A 14,864-nucleotide genomic window follows, 5' to 3' on the forward strand; every position below is an offset into this window, starting at 1 on the left:
AATAGTGGAAGAAAATTCGAACGAAAAAAAAATCGAAGTCTGATTCGGTTAGTGGTTTGGGAGATAATTGAATTCAAAAACTTAAAAAAAAGAGGACACCTATAAGGGGAGGTACCATTCCTGGTCAACATAAAAATTTTATGATAAAATTTTACGTCGTGTCGATAAGAATTTCAGTAACCGATACTAAGTTTCAGTTCGATAAGACTAACGTTGTTAAAATATCCCCAAAATACACACACACACACACACACACACACTTCTTCTAGATCATGAAAACGTGATCAGTGATCGATTCTCAGTTCGAATCAATCAAAATCTCGAATTCAAATTTTCGAGTGATCACAAAACTGCGTCTATTGTTACTACGTACATAAATAAAGTAAAAATATATTGAGATAGAAAACCAATCCTTATAAACGTAGTGAAATAAAAAAAAATTGCCAAATAAATGAAAAATAGGACGGAAAAAAAATCCGTAAAAAAAATATATTTACGACTTTTAAAATTCGCTAGACAATTAATTTGAAGTATTTTAAAGCAATGAAATATAACAATTAATAGGAAAAATATCTGACTATTGATTGAATATTTGAGTTTTATGACCGCAAAAGCCAAAAAACTGTAAAAATCGCGGATTTTTTTAAACGCTCATATCTCGTAAACGGTGGGTGACCACCAACAAAAATCTCAATGGGGTGGGTGTATGTCCCTTTCGCTTCTTCAGTTGTATGATGTGTCTTCGTACGGAGTTTTGCGCTGTACATAATCAGTAAATTCAAATAGACCGTAGTGCTTATTTTGAATGAAACATAACACCGATTATTTTATTTGATTGCGATGTGTTGATTGTGCACAGCAAATATCTACATACATATATAATATGATACGTACAGGACAGGTATTTTTGCGTGTTCGTACACGTAAAAGGCCATTTGAGACATATGTACATGCATATGTACGTAGGTATGTACCAACGGCTAGGCATGTTTCGTGTACGGGCATGTCGATTAGTGGGGTTGGCGTGTGCGTCGAAATTAGCTGCGTCGTTCGCATATTCGACCAATCGCTATCGCCGAGGGGGAACCCCCACTCCCAGCCATTACATCGGAAACGCTGCTCGCAGTCGGCAGAAGTGGTGCGCCCATCGCGGTGAGTGCACGTCGCTGGGCTCTCGGCTCTGAGTTCGTGCCAATGCGGACCGCAATGTTCGCCGCCATTTTCCGGCAGAAGTGCAGCGGCCATCGCGGCGGGTGCGCGTCGCTGAGCTCTGAGCTGCCGCTACCCGCCCCCCCCCCACCACCACCCCCAACCCCCCGCAGGTACGCTATTATTGTAGCTTTATTGTTGCCCTTTCGATCGTTGGTCGCGTTTGCCGTGGGGTGGGGTTGATTGCTTTCGTCGATCGATTGCACAAGTGCTGGCCGAGGCGTCTGCGACCAAATAATCACAGCCACCGCGACCTTGGAATCGCGTCTCGTCATCCCCCTCGACTGTGGCGTCGTTTCCTTTCCGTTTCTCTCTCTCTATCAATATTACCACGCGATCCGCGCATCACTGATCCGGTGAGTGCACAACGCTGAGCCCTGAGCTGCCCCTCCCCGCCCCTCCCCTCCCCCAACGCTATTATTGTAGCTTTATTGGCTACGTTCACACTACCGATATCTACACCCGACATTTTCGAATTTTCCATATCCAGTTCCTTTATTGCAACCCGTGGTTGCTATTTAGGAACTGGTTATGGAAAATAGCCATTGTTGCCGCGTTTCAATCGGTTGGTCGCGTTTGCCGTGGATTGATTGCTTTCGTCGATCGATTGCACAAGTGCTCGTCGATTGATTGCACATTTGCCACCAAACAATCAGAGCCACCGCGACCTTGGAATCGCGTCTCGTCATCCCCCTCGGCTGTGGCGTCGTTTCCTTTCCGTGTCGTTTGCGCGCTTCGACGAATGCCTCGAAATATACTATATATAAAAACGGACTGTCGCTAAATATATATATATTTGTATATTGGACGATCAACCGTCAACCAGTATGGGGAACAAAAATTTTTTTTTTCATTTTTTTCAGTTTTTTCAGCTTTTTTCATATTTTTCAGTTTTTTTCATATTTCTCATTTTTTTCATATTTTTCATTTTTTTCAGTTTTTTCCCGCTTTTTTCATATTTTTCATTTTTTTCAGTTTTTTTCATATTTATCATATTTTTGTGCTACGGGCGCCAGAGGCGTCCGTAGCACTGGGGGCGAAGGCCCCGGGGGCGCCGGGGGCAAAGGCCCCGGGGTGCCGAAAGCAACGGGGGCGCTGGGGGCAAAGGCGTCGAGACGTCGGCGATGCGCAAAACATAATTCGTAATTCGTATTCACTTCGTAATTTGTCAATCGTAACTTCTAATTCGTGCATCAATTTCTTTCCGAAACCAGTCGATTCAATATCTTTAACTTTATTTTTATTCGAGTTTCAATTCCTTTTTGAAACCACCCGTTGAAATCAACGGGCCCAACACTAGTATAAAAATAATTACTGTATTGAAATTGTCGGTCATATCTACATGATAATTTCATAAATGCGAATAAATTTATTCGAAATTTATTCGTCAAAAAATCAATTTTATTTTAAATTTTGCCATAGTTTATAGCATAGGATATATTTTTAGATTTTTTTCTCTTCAAAAAGTTGTATAAAAAAGCTGGTTACCCTAGTCAAAAATTATAGTTTTTTGCTGACACCCAACAGAGTCCCGAAAGAACGCGGTCATTTCCTGAAAATGAAGCTGTACTTCCAGCCGATCCAGAACTGCTGATACAAGTTGCTGAGGTTGTGTCCAAATATCATCAGGTATTTTCGAAAATCCAGAGATTGATAAACTTTCCAATGTGTTTTAGTGTGGCTTTTTATTTGTACTCATTTAATTGACTTCTAGCCGATCCTGAACTGCTGATAAAATTTCCCGAAGTTGTATCCAAATATCACCAGGTATCTTCGAAAGTCCAAATATTGTTAAACTTAATTGTGTGCTTTAGTTTGACTTTGGCTTTGTACTCATTTGAAACGTACGTTTCTATTTCAGATAGTTGCTGATAACAAACGGAGTCTCGAAAGAACGCGGTCATTTCCTGAAAATGAAGCTGTACTTCCAGCCGATCCAGAACTGCTGATACAATTTGCTGAAGTTGTGTCCAAATATCATCAGGTATTTTCGAAAATCCAGAGATTGATTAACTTTCCTATGTGTTTTAGTTTGACTTTTTATTTGTACTCATTTGAGTGACGTTTCTATTTCAGATCGTTGCTGATAACAAACGGAGACTGGAAAAAATGCAGTCTTTTCCTGAAATGAAGCTGTACTTCTAGCCGATCCTGAACTGCTGATAAAATTTCCCGAAGTTGTATCCAAATATCACCAGGTATCTTCGAAAGTCCAAATATTGTTAAACTTAATTGTGTGTTTTAGTTTGACTTTGGCTTTGTACTCATTTGATTGACGTTTCTATTTCAGATCGTTGCTGATAACAAACGGAGACTAGAAAAAATGCAGGCTTTTCCTGAAAATGAAACTGTACTTTTAGCCGATCCTGAATTGCTGATAAAATTTCCTGAAATTGTATCTAAATATCATCAGGTATTTTCGAAAATCCAGAGATTGATAAACTTTCCAATGTGTTTTAGTGTGGCTTTTTATTTGTACTCATTTAATTGACTTCTAGCCGATCCTGAACTGCTGATAAAATTTCCCGAAGTTGTATCCAAATATCACCAGGTATCTTCGAAAGTCCAAATATTGTTAAACTTAATTGTGTGCTTTAGTTTGACTTTGGCTTTGTACTCATTTGAAACGTACGTTTCTATTTCAGATAGTTGCTGATAACAAACGGAGTCTCGAAAGAACGCGGTCATTTCCTGAAAATGAAGCTGTACTTCCAGCCGATCCAGAACTGCTGATACAATTTGCTGAAGTTGTGTCCAAATATCATCAGGTATTTTCGAAAATCCAGAGATTGATTAACTTTCCTATGTGTTTTAGTTTGACTTTTTATTTGTACTCATTTGAGTGACTTTTCTATTTCAGATCGTTGCTGATAACAAACGGAGACTGGAAAAAATGCAGTCTTTGCCTGAAAATGAAGCTGTACTGCTAGCCGATCCTGAACTGCTGATAAAATTTCCCGAAGTTGTATCCAAATATCACCAGGTATTTTCGAAAGTCCAAATATTGTTAAACTTAATTGTGTGTTTTAGTTTGACTTTGGCTTTGTACTCATTTGATTGACGTTTCTATTTCAGATCGTTTCTGATACCAGAAGGAGACCGGAAAAAAGGCGGTCTTTTCCTGAAAATTAACCTGTACTGCCAGCCGATCCAGAACTGCTGATGCATTCTCGCTCGTGATGAGGTTTGTACCATCGCTGTATGTACGTCAAAAACGACACACGTCCATCATTGTCATCGTTTCATCGTATTCTCCAGTGAATTCGCTGCATTTTTCTTTTATAATTTAGAATTTGGTATCTGCGAGGTGCCGCACCTATGTACTCACAAGCGTGATTGATGTATTTTTATTAAATTCACTGTAGTCATATGTATCTCATTTTAAACATTTGGCATCTGCGAGGCGCCGCACCCATTCACGTGTGGTCTATTTTATTTCCAAAGTTTTTGTGCAATTAATTTGTACAATGAAATGTACAGTTACCTGCATATTAGTAAATCGATTCGTATGTCGTGAGACGCCAATACGACCAATTATATTACTATTACTATATATAAATCTACTGTGAGAATCGACATAGTGGGAACAGCTCATTATAAAAGTAATATTGAAACGTGTCATTGGGTCTTTGGTACTTTTAATGTACTACATATCTTAATATGGTTGTCACCTTTCATTCGCGCTTGTAACCAGATACTTTTTCACCTAGATTGCTCGTCAAATATTGCATCATTTCGAAACTGCCATTGTCAGCGATTTTGGAAATTGTGGCATTCGAAATACTTTTTCTATAGTAAATTTTCAGTTTTTAAATGTTCGAACCGTCGGAATTGTTTTCTTTTTAAGTGAATGCAAATGGAATATTCGCTTTCAAACTTGATGTTCATTTGGTTGTGCTTTCAAAATGTTCCCACATGAGCTTCTCGTTTGGTATTTGCATTGGATTTTCCAGATAACATTGCCGACGGTTTGTCTTTTGTAGCGAATACAGTAGGCCAGGCGTCTGCAACCTTTTGAGTCGGAAGAGCCAAAAATTACAATTAACAAAATTTCAAAGTTTTTAAAGAGCCACAAAATTTTTTCTTGCCAAAAATAAATAGTACTCGCATAAATAAAGTTTTTTGATAAAAAAAACTAATCTATTTATTCATAAGAAAAAATATCTATTTATTCATACATACATACATAAGTAGTGTTTTCACAACAAATTAGATAATATATATACATATATGGCATTATTAAACAATTACTTATTATTTAAGTAAAAAATTGAAACAATTAAACATTTACTTACAACACTAACTTGTACTTCAATAACAAACAATTGAGCAAACAAATTCAATGGGAGCGTTGGCTTTGCATGTTTTTGGAAAGTTTGGATAAATTTGGCTCATTACTTGTTGTTGTAAGTTTCAAACACGACTCTAAATTTTCATTTGTAAGTTGGCTTTTTATTTTACTTTTAATTATATTCATGCAAGAGAACGCTTTCTCGCACGAATATGTCGATCCGACGATAGTCAGTACTCCAAATGCCAACTGCTTCACCTCACTGTAGCAATCTGGAAGACTATTCCATGCGTCGAATATAAGTGCCTCAACTCGCGGCATTTCTTTTAAAGCTGTCCACTTTTGTTGCGTTACGTATATACATTTCTGGACCTCCAACTCTTCCAACTTGCTTTTCAACTCTGTAAATTTTTCACTCCACAAAGTTTTACTTTTTATATCGATCAATTGCATTTCTAGAGATCCAGTATCAATTCCAAATGGCTCAATGTGGATTTCGTTACTATTTGTGTTGAGAGGATTTACTATGAATGCTAGAGTGGTTTTGTTGCTTTTGAATTGCTGAAATCTGTCAGAAAATTCATCTTTAATTTTTTTTATAACTGTGCTAAAGTAATTCGTGTCAGCAGTTGCACTGGTTTTATCGCGATATTGCTTTAGAAATTGAAAATGAAGTAATTTACCGCTCTGAATATCTTCTGCAAAAATAATTAATTTTTCTTCAAAACAAACCAATTCTGCTACCAAAACATTTCCCTTTTCTTGCAGTTTTAGATTCAGCTCATTTAATTTCGCTGTAATATCCACCATAAAGTAAAATTTTTGCAACCATTTGTCGTTCTCTAATTCAGGGTGATTAATGCCTTTTTCATTTAGGAATGTATTTATTTCATTCAAGCACAAAGCAAAACGTTTCAACACCTTACCTTTGGAAAGCCATCGCACTTTATTGTGAAGAAGGAGGTCGGAATACTGAGTCTCCATGTCATTTAAGAATTCTTTAAATTGACGATGGTAGAGTGCTTTTGACAAGATTCTGTTAACAATCTTGATTACCAAATTCATGACCTCAACTATTTCGGCCGGAAATGTTTGGGCACAAAGTGCTTCTTGGTGTATTATGCAGTGAAACGTAAGAATTTCGTGGTTTATTTTGCTCTGAATAATCGTTGTTGCCCCTTTATTTTTTCCTGTCATACTTCTGGCTCCATCAGTTGCTATTGAAAAGATTTTATTTAAATCGATCTTATTGTCTTCAAGGCATTTTTGCACGGCATTCGCTATATCTTCCCCTCTAGTTTGTCACGAGAGCGGTAACAATCCTAGAAGTTCTTCTTTTGGACCTTGGGATGACATATACATGTATAATGTATAATGTATATGCATGTATAATGTTTGTATGTATATGGATGTATGTATTGTATGTGTATGTGTATATGTATATATCTATATATATACGTATACATAGTGTATATGCTCTTTTGATAAGGTTAGCTGAAGTGGGTTTTTGAACGCGTCTTCTTAAACTCTTTGCTTCTTATCTTAGTGATAGGAAGCAATTTGTTAGATATGATCTTTATGAATCTCCTTCATTTTTTACTCGATCTGGTGTTACTCAGGGGTCCACTTTAGGCCCATTACTATTTACAATTCTTATTAATAACCTCCCTAGAGTTTTATGTAATGCATCATGTCTCTTGTTTGCTGACGACGTTAAATTATTTTTTGCTATCAAAGATGAGAGGCAAGCCTCTCTCCGTCAAGCAGATATTAACGCTGTCTTGGAGTTCGGTTCTAGTTAAGGCCTTGAACTTAATTTAAACAAATGTGCAATAATGAGCTATGGACGTGCACATTCGCAAATGGAATATTCGCTTTCAAACTTGATGTTCATTTGGTTGTGCTTTCAAAATGTTCCCACATGAGCTTCTCGCTTGGTATTTGCATTGGATTTTACAGAAACAATGCCGACGGGTTGTCTTTTGTAGCGAATACAGTAGGCGGATTAGGTTTGGAGTTCATCGAACTTACACTTATGTGTGTAAAAATTTACAAATATTTTACAAATATATACGAAGAGTACACATGTATGTAGGTACATATGTAGGCTCAATTACCAACTTGGACTATCGTCATCTCCAGCATCGTTAATACCGGCTCCGGCTTTAATGTGGTTGTATAAATATATATAAATATATATATATATATATATATATATATATATATATATATATATATATATATATATATATATATATATATATATATATATATAAATATATATATATGCATACGAAACCTAGGCATAATGGCCGTTGATATTCGTAGGCGCGCTCGATTAGTTCGCCAATTACTTGGAGATGGTCCATTGTGCTGAAATTTTCCCTAAACCCTGCCTGTTCTATAGGTTGGTTCTCGTCGAGGATATTCTTCAGCCTTTCTGTAATAACCTTCGTGAAGAGCTTGTAGACCGCTGAAAGTAAACTAATGGGTCGGTAGTTCATGATATCGCTTTTATCACCTTTTTTGTGTATTAAAATGATAGTTACGTTATTCCATCCTTCTGGTATAGCTTGGTTCTGGATGCATTTGCTGAAAAGCCTAGCTAAGACATTATGTAGGGGGGAGCCGCCACATTTTAGTAAGTCAATGGGAATATTATCTTCCCCTGGGGTTTTACCGTTCTTTGCAGTTCTTAGCGCGGCCTCTACTTCGCTAGGCAATACTGCCGGAACCCTTTGGCCGTGTGTCGATTCCGGAGCGGGAAATTGACCGTTGTTAATCTCGTAAAGTTTTGCATAGAACGTATAAACTCTGTCTATGATCTCTTCTCTATTCCTAATTATTACTCCGCTCTCTGATCTGATTGCGATCATTTGGTTTTTGCCTAAGAAAAGAATGGAAAAAATATATAATTTGTCTTTCCACGACAACTCATTCCCCAGCCGATGGTTGACTTTGCCGAAGATTGCTCGTCACATCTTGCATCAATTCGAAACTGCCATTGTGACCGATTTTCGAAAATCGATAGCTGAAAGTGTGCGTCGAATTGCCTGGCGTTTGTCTGCACGTTATGTTGCAGCACAAAAAGTATCAATTATGCAATTTTGGCGTTCAAAATACTTTTTCAAACTTCTCGACAATATCTTCTCCCGCATTGTCATTTTTAGGGAATTGTTACGGCGATATCTATACCAACCGACTACATACTTTTGGTGTGGAATCTGTCAACATTTCGTATATGACGTTCTCTTTTATTTTGAGAGTCGGAAATGTGACTCGTTACTTCTCTTGTTATGTTTCCTAACAAAAACCCTTCCTAAAAAAAATAAAAACAAATATAGATAAATAAATATATATATATATATATATATATATATATATATATATATATATATATATATATATATATATATATATATATATATATATATATAATATATTGCTCATTTATTACAAACAACCGAAATTTGTCAAAGACTTTTACAAAAGTGTCTAGTAAGAGCCATAACAATCTGAAAAGGTAGTGTATGATCATTTTACTATATCTTCATTCTATCAAGTTACTTTGAATATGATGATATTTTGAAACGACTACTAAACAAATTTACATATCCTTTCTTTTAATAATTGCTTTGAGAATTCAATTGGTTTTGACGGCTCAATGTAACAATCGTCATAAACGTCGTCATCATATATGGAATTTCTATTACTGCACACAGATAGACGATCTACACCATCGTTAATATTTTGGTCGGAAAATCTGATGTTGCGTGTTTCAACACGAAAGTCTTTCTGACGTATAATTCTCTAAACCGCCGTTTTAAAATTTTGCATACCGCTAGTTTTGCATACCGCTAGGTATGGAAAACTTCTTTAAATTACACACGTGAGTTTTACTATATTATATTTTTTACATACGCGATATTATAATAATTGGACTAGGGACGCCTGCAAAATCAGTTTGTTGGTGATTTTGTGTAATTAGTTCTTTTTTACAACTTATCCGACTGCAAATAGCGGTGGCTTGTGCCAATTATTGAATGTTCAGCTTTGAATCTGTGCAAAAAAGTTTGCTCACGTTTGGAATGTAAATCATTACTATTGTACGATTGTAAGTCAGAATAAGAATTGAATTACAATATCTAGATATTCTGATTAAAAAAATTCAAATCAGAATATCATTCACATGAGGAATAAACTGTCCTGTAGATATCAGGCGCTATTCTGTAGATATTCTATTGGCCATTTCCACTTTGAATTTGTTGTTGAATAAGCAATCCTTTTCACCGGGACTGTAGTTTTCTTCGTCCCCAACTTCGGAATTGTCACTTATGGGGAATTCGCTTATGTGTTGCTCATGGTGAGGCTCAAAGTCGGCAACCAGGCTTGTGCTGGTCGAATGCGTACCTTTCGACAGCTCCCTCGAGTAGATATCCTTTTACTGGATTTTTACTCGACGATTGATACTTTGTCGTTAAATATATCGGTAAAAATACATTGGGAAGTTTTCTTGTTGAGAATCCAAAATGTGACTCTTATTGTAATAATTTTATGTTTATTATAATGTATATCTCAGTGGCAATATTATAATAACAAACAGCTTACCTATTAACTAAGCTTATTCCTTCTAATTTTGCCAAATCCCAAAGGCGAACTGTGCCATCGTTCGAACTGCGAACTGTGCCATGTACTCATGTATCTAGGTACATACATATGTATGTATATGTAGGCTCAATTTCCAACTTGGACTATCGTCATCTCCAGCATCGTTAATACCGGCTCCGGCTTTAATGTGGTTGTATAAACGATGTTGCTCCTCATCCAAAAACGGAGGATAGCCGACAATTATAAAATATACAAAATTACTCCGCAAGCCCAAATATCTACTGGCTTTCCGTACAGTTCATTCTTAAGAACCTCTCACGATAGATAGTCAGGAGTTCTAGCAAAGTCAAACCAGGCTTGCTGATCACCCTGAACTTCAAACGGAAATCCGCTAATTTTACAGCAGGTCCCTTGCTTTGCTCGCTAGCAGTAAATTCTCAGTTTTTAAATGTTCGAACCGTGGGAATTGTTTTCTTTTTAAGGGAATGCAAATGGAATATTCGCTTTCAAACTTGATGTTCATTTGGTTGTGCTTACAAAATGTTCCCACATGAGCTTCTCGTTTGGTATTTGCTTTGGAATTTCCAGATAACATTGCCGACGGTTTGTCTTTTGTAGCGAATACAGTAGGCGGATTAGGTTTGGAGTTCATCGAACTTACACTTATGTGTTTAAAAATTTACAAATATATACGAAGAGTACACATGTATGTAGGTACATATTTATGTATGTATATGTAGGCTCAATTACCAACTTGGACTATCGTCATCCCCAGCATCGGTAATACCGGCTCCGGCTTTTATCTGGTTGTATAATCGATGTTGCTCCTCATCCAAAAACGGAGGATAGCCGACAATTATAAAATATACAAAAATACTCCGCAAGCCCAAATATCTTCTGGCTTTCCGTACAGTTCATTCTTAAGAACCTCTCGCGATAGATAGTCAGGAGTTCTAGCAGAGCCAAACAAGGCTTGCTGATCACCCTGAACTTCAATTGCCAAACCGAAATCCGCTAATTTTACAGCAGCTCCCTTGATTTGCTCGCTAGCAGTAAATTCTCAGTTTTTAAATGTTCGAACCGTCGGAATTGATTTCTTTTTAAGTGAATGCAAATGGCATATTCGGTTTCAAACTTGATGTTCATTTGGTTGGGCTTTCAAAATGTTCCCACATGAGCTTCTCGTTTGGTATTTGCATTGGAATTTCCAGATAACATTGCCGACGGTTTGTCTTTTGTAGCGAATACAGTAGGCGGATTAGGTTTGGAGTTCATCGAACTTACACTTATGTGTGTAAAAATTTACAAATATATACGAAGAGTACACATGTATGTAGGTACATATTTATGTATGTATATGTAGGCTCAATTACCAACTTGGACTATCGTCATCCCCAGCATCGGTATTACCGGCTCCGGCTTTTATCTGGTTGTATAATCGATGTTGCTCCTCATCCAAAAACGGAGGATAGCCGACAATTATAAAATATACAAAATTACTCCGCAAGCCCAAATATCTTCTGGCTTTCCGTACAGTTCATTCTTAAGAACCTCTCGCGATAGATAGTCAGGAGTTCTAGCAGAGCCAAACAAGGCTTGCTGATCACCCTGAACTTCAATTGCCAAACCGAAATCCGCTAATTTTACAGCAGCTCCCTTGATTTGCTCGCTAGCAGTAAATTCTCAGTTTTTAAATGTTCGAACCGTCGGAATTGATTTCTTTTTAAGTGAATGCAAATTGAATATTCGGTTTCAAACTTGATGTTCATTTGGTTGGGCTTTCAAAATGTTCCCACATGAGCTTCTCGTTTGGTATTTGCATTGGAATTTCCAGATAACATTGCCGACGGTTTGTCTTTTGTAGCGAATACAGTAGGCGGATTAGGTTTGGAGTTCATCGAACTTACACTTATGTGTGTAAAAATTTACAAATATATACGAAGAGTACACATGTATGTAGGTACATATTTATGTATGTATATGTAGGCTCAATTACCAAATTGGACTATCGTCATCCCCAGCATCGGTAATACCGGCTCCGGCATTTATCTGGTTGTATAATCGATGTTGCTCCTCATCCAAAAACGGAGGATAGCCGACAATTGTAAAATATACAAAATATCAAGCAAAATATACGCAAGCCCAAATATCTTCTGGCTTTCCGTACAGTTCATTCTTAAGACCCTCTCGCGATAGATAGTCAGGAGTTCTAGCAGAGCCAAACAAGGCTTGCTGATCACCCTGAACTTCAATTGCCAAACCGAAATCCGCTAATTTTACAGCAGCTCCCTTGATTTGCTCGCTAGCAGTAAATTCTCAGTTTTTAAATGTTCGAACCGTCGGAATTGATTTCTTTTTAAGTGAATGCAAATGGAATATTCGCTTTCAAACTTGATGTTCATTTGGTTGGGCTTTCAAAATGTTCCCACATGAGCTTCTCGTTTGGTATTTGCATTGGAATTTCCAGATAACATTGCCGACGGTTTGTCTTTTGTAGCGAATACAGTAGGCGGATTAGGTTTGGAGTTCATCGAACTTACACTTATGTGTGTAAAAATTTAAAAATATATACGAAGAGTACACATGTATGTAGGTACATATTTATGTATGCATATGTAGGCTCAATTACCAACTTGGACTATCGTCATCCCCAGCATCGGTAATACCGGCTCCGGCTTTTATCTGGTTGTATAATCGATGTTGCTCCTCATCCAAAAACGGAGGATAGCCGACAATTATAAAATATATAAAATTACTCCGCAAGCCCAAATATCTTCTGGCTTTCCGTACAGTTCATTCTTAAGACCCTCTCGCGATAGATAGTCAGGAGTTCTAGCAGAGCCAAACAAGGCTTGCTGATCACCCTGAACTTCAATTGCCAAACCGAAATCCGCTAATTTTACAGCAGCTCCCTTGATTTGCTCGCTAGCAGTAAATTCTCAGTTTTTAAATGTTCGAACCGTCGGAATTGATTTCTTTTTAAGTGAATGCAAATGGAATATTCGCTTTCAAACTTGATGTTCATTTGGTTGGGCTTTCAAAATGTTCCCACATGAGCTTCTCGTTTGGTATTTGCATTGGAATTTCCAGATAACATTGCCGACGGTTTGTCTTTTGTAGCGAATACAGTAGGCGGATTAGGTTTGGAGTTCATCGAACTTACACTTATGTGTGTAAAAATTTAAAAATATATACGAAGAGTACACATGTATGTAGGTACATATTTATGTATGCATATGTAGGCTCAATTACCAACTTGGACTATCGTCATCCCCAGCATCGGTAATACCGGCTCCGGCTTTTATCTGGTTGTATAATCGATGTTGCTCCTCATCCAAAAACGGAGGATAGCCGACAATTATAAAATATATAAAATTACTCCGCAAGCCCAAATATCTTCTGGCTTTCCGTACAGTTCATTCTTAAGACCCTCTCGCGATAGATAGTCAGGAGTTCTAGCAGAGCCAAACAAGGCTTGCTGATCACCCTGAACTTCAATTGCCAAACCGAAATCCGCTAATTTTACAGCAGCTCCCTTGATTTGCTCGCTAGCAGTAAATTCTCAGTTTTTAAATGTTCGAACCGTCGGAATTGATTTCTTTTTAAGTGAATGCAAATGGAATATTCGCTTTCAAACTTGATGTTCATTTGGTTGGGCTTTCAAAATGTTCCCACATGAGCTTCTCGTTTGGTATTTGCATTGGAATTTCCAGATAACATTGCCGACGGTTTGTCTTTTGTAGCGAATACAGTAGGCGGATTAGGTTTGGAGTTCATCGAACTTACACTTATGTGTGTAAAAATTTAAAAATATATACGAAGAGTACACATGTATGTAGGTACATATTTATGTATGCATATGTAGGCTCAATTACCAACTTGGACTATCGTCATCCCCAGCATCGGTAATACCGGCTCCGGCTTTTATCTGGTTGTATAATCGATGTTGCTCCTCATCCAAAAACGGAGGATAGCCGACAATTATAAAATATATAAAATTACTCCGCAAGCCCAAATATCTTCTGGCTTTCCGTACAGTTCATTCTTAAGACCCTCTCGCGATAGATAGTCAGGAGTTCTAGCAGAGCCAAACAAGGCTTGCTGATCACCCTGAACTTCAATTGCCAAACCGAAATCCGCTAATTTTACAGCAGCTCCCTTGATTTGCTCGCTAGCAGTAAATTCTCAGTTTTTAAATGTTCGAACCGTCGGAATTGATTTCTTTTTAAGTGAATGCAAATGGAATATTCGCTTTCAAACTTGATGTTCATTTGGTTGGGCTTTCAAAATGTTCCCACATGAGCTTCTCGTTTGGTATTTGCATTGGAATTTCCAGATAACATTGCCGACGGTTTGTCTTTTGTAGCGAATACAGTAGGCGGATTAGGTTTGGAGTTCATCGAACTTACACTTATGTGTGTAAAAATTTAAAAATATATACGAAGAGTACACATGTATGTAGGTACATATTTATGTATGCATATGTAGGCTCAATTACCAACTTGGACTATCGTCATCCCCAGCATCGGTAATACCGGCTCCGGCTTTTATCTGGTTGTATAATCGATGTTGCTCCTCATCCAAAAACGGAGGATAGCCGACAATTATAAAATATATAAAATTACTCCGCAAGCCCAAATATCTTCTGGCTTTCCGTACAGTTCATTCTTAAGACCCTCTCGCGATAGATAGTCAGGAGTTCTAGCAGAGCCAAACAAGGCTTGCTGATCACCCTGAACTTCAATTGCCAAACCGA

General features: G+C 37.5%; 2 protein-coding genes and 1 long non-coding RNA gene across 3 annotated transcripts in view; 1 reads left to right on the forward strand and 2 right to left on the reverse strand.

The window, feature by feature from the left end:
• The window catches only part of LOC143921219 (uncharacterized), a 542,666-nt gene that overhangs the window by 287,099 nt on the left and 240,703 nt on the right, over window positions 1–14,864 (reverse strand). The window lies entirely within an intron of this gene.
• Window positions 3,533–4,341, forward strand: LOC143922372 (uncharacterized). Its single transcript, XM_077445597.1, has 4 exons — window positions 3,533–3,622; window positions 3,855–3,977; window positions 4,070–4,192; window positions 4,285–4,341. Exons 1-4 carry the CDS (start codon window positions 3,533–3,535, stop codon window positions 4,339–4,341), a joined length of 393 nt encoding a protein of 130 aa, XP_077301723.1.
• LOC143922373 (general transcription factor II-I repeat domain-containing protein 2B-like) lies at window positions 4,884–6,484 on the reverse strand. The gene is made up of 3 exons (XM_077445598.1): window positions 6,233–6,484; window positions 5,697–6,154; window positions 4,884–4,998 (listed from the first exon to the last, which is right to left on the reverse strand). Exons 1-3 carry the CDS (start codon window positions 6,482–6,484, stop codon window positions 4,884–4,886), a joined length of 825 nt encoding a protein of 274 aa, XP_077301724.1.

The sequence above is a fragment of the Arctopsyche grandis genome, chromosome 2 (genome assembly GCF_051622035.1).
Source record: "Arctopsyche grandis isolate Sample6627 chromosome 2, ASM5162203v2, whole genome shotgun sequence".
Lineage (NCBI taxonomy): Eukaryota > Metazoa > Arthropoda > Insecta > Trichoptera > Hydropsychidae > Arctopsyche > Arctopsyche grandis.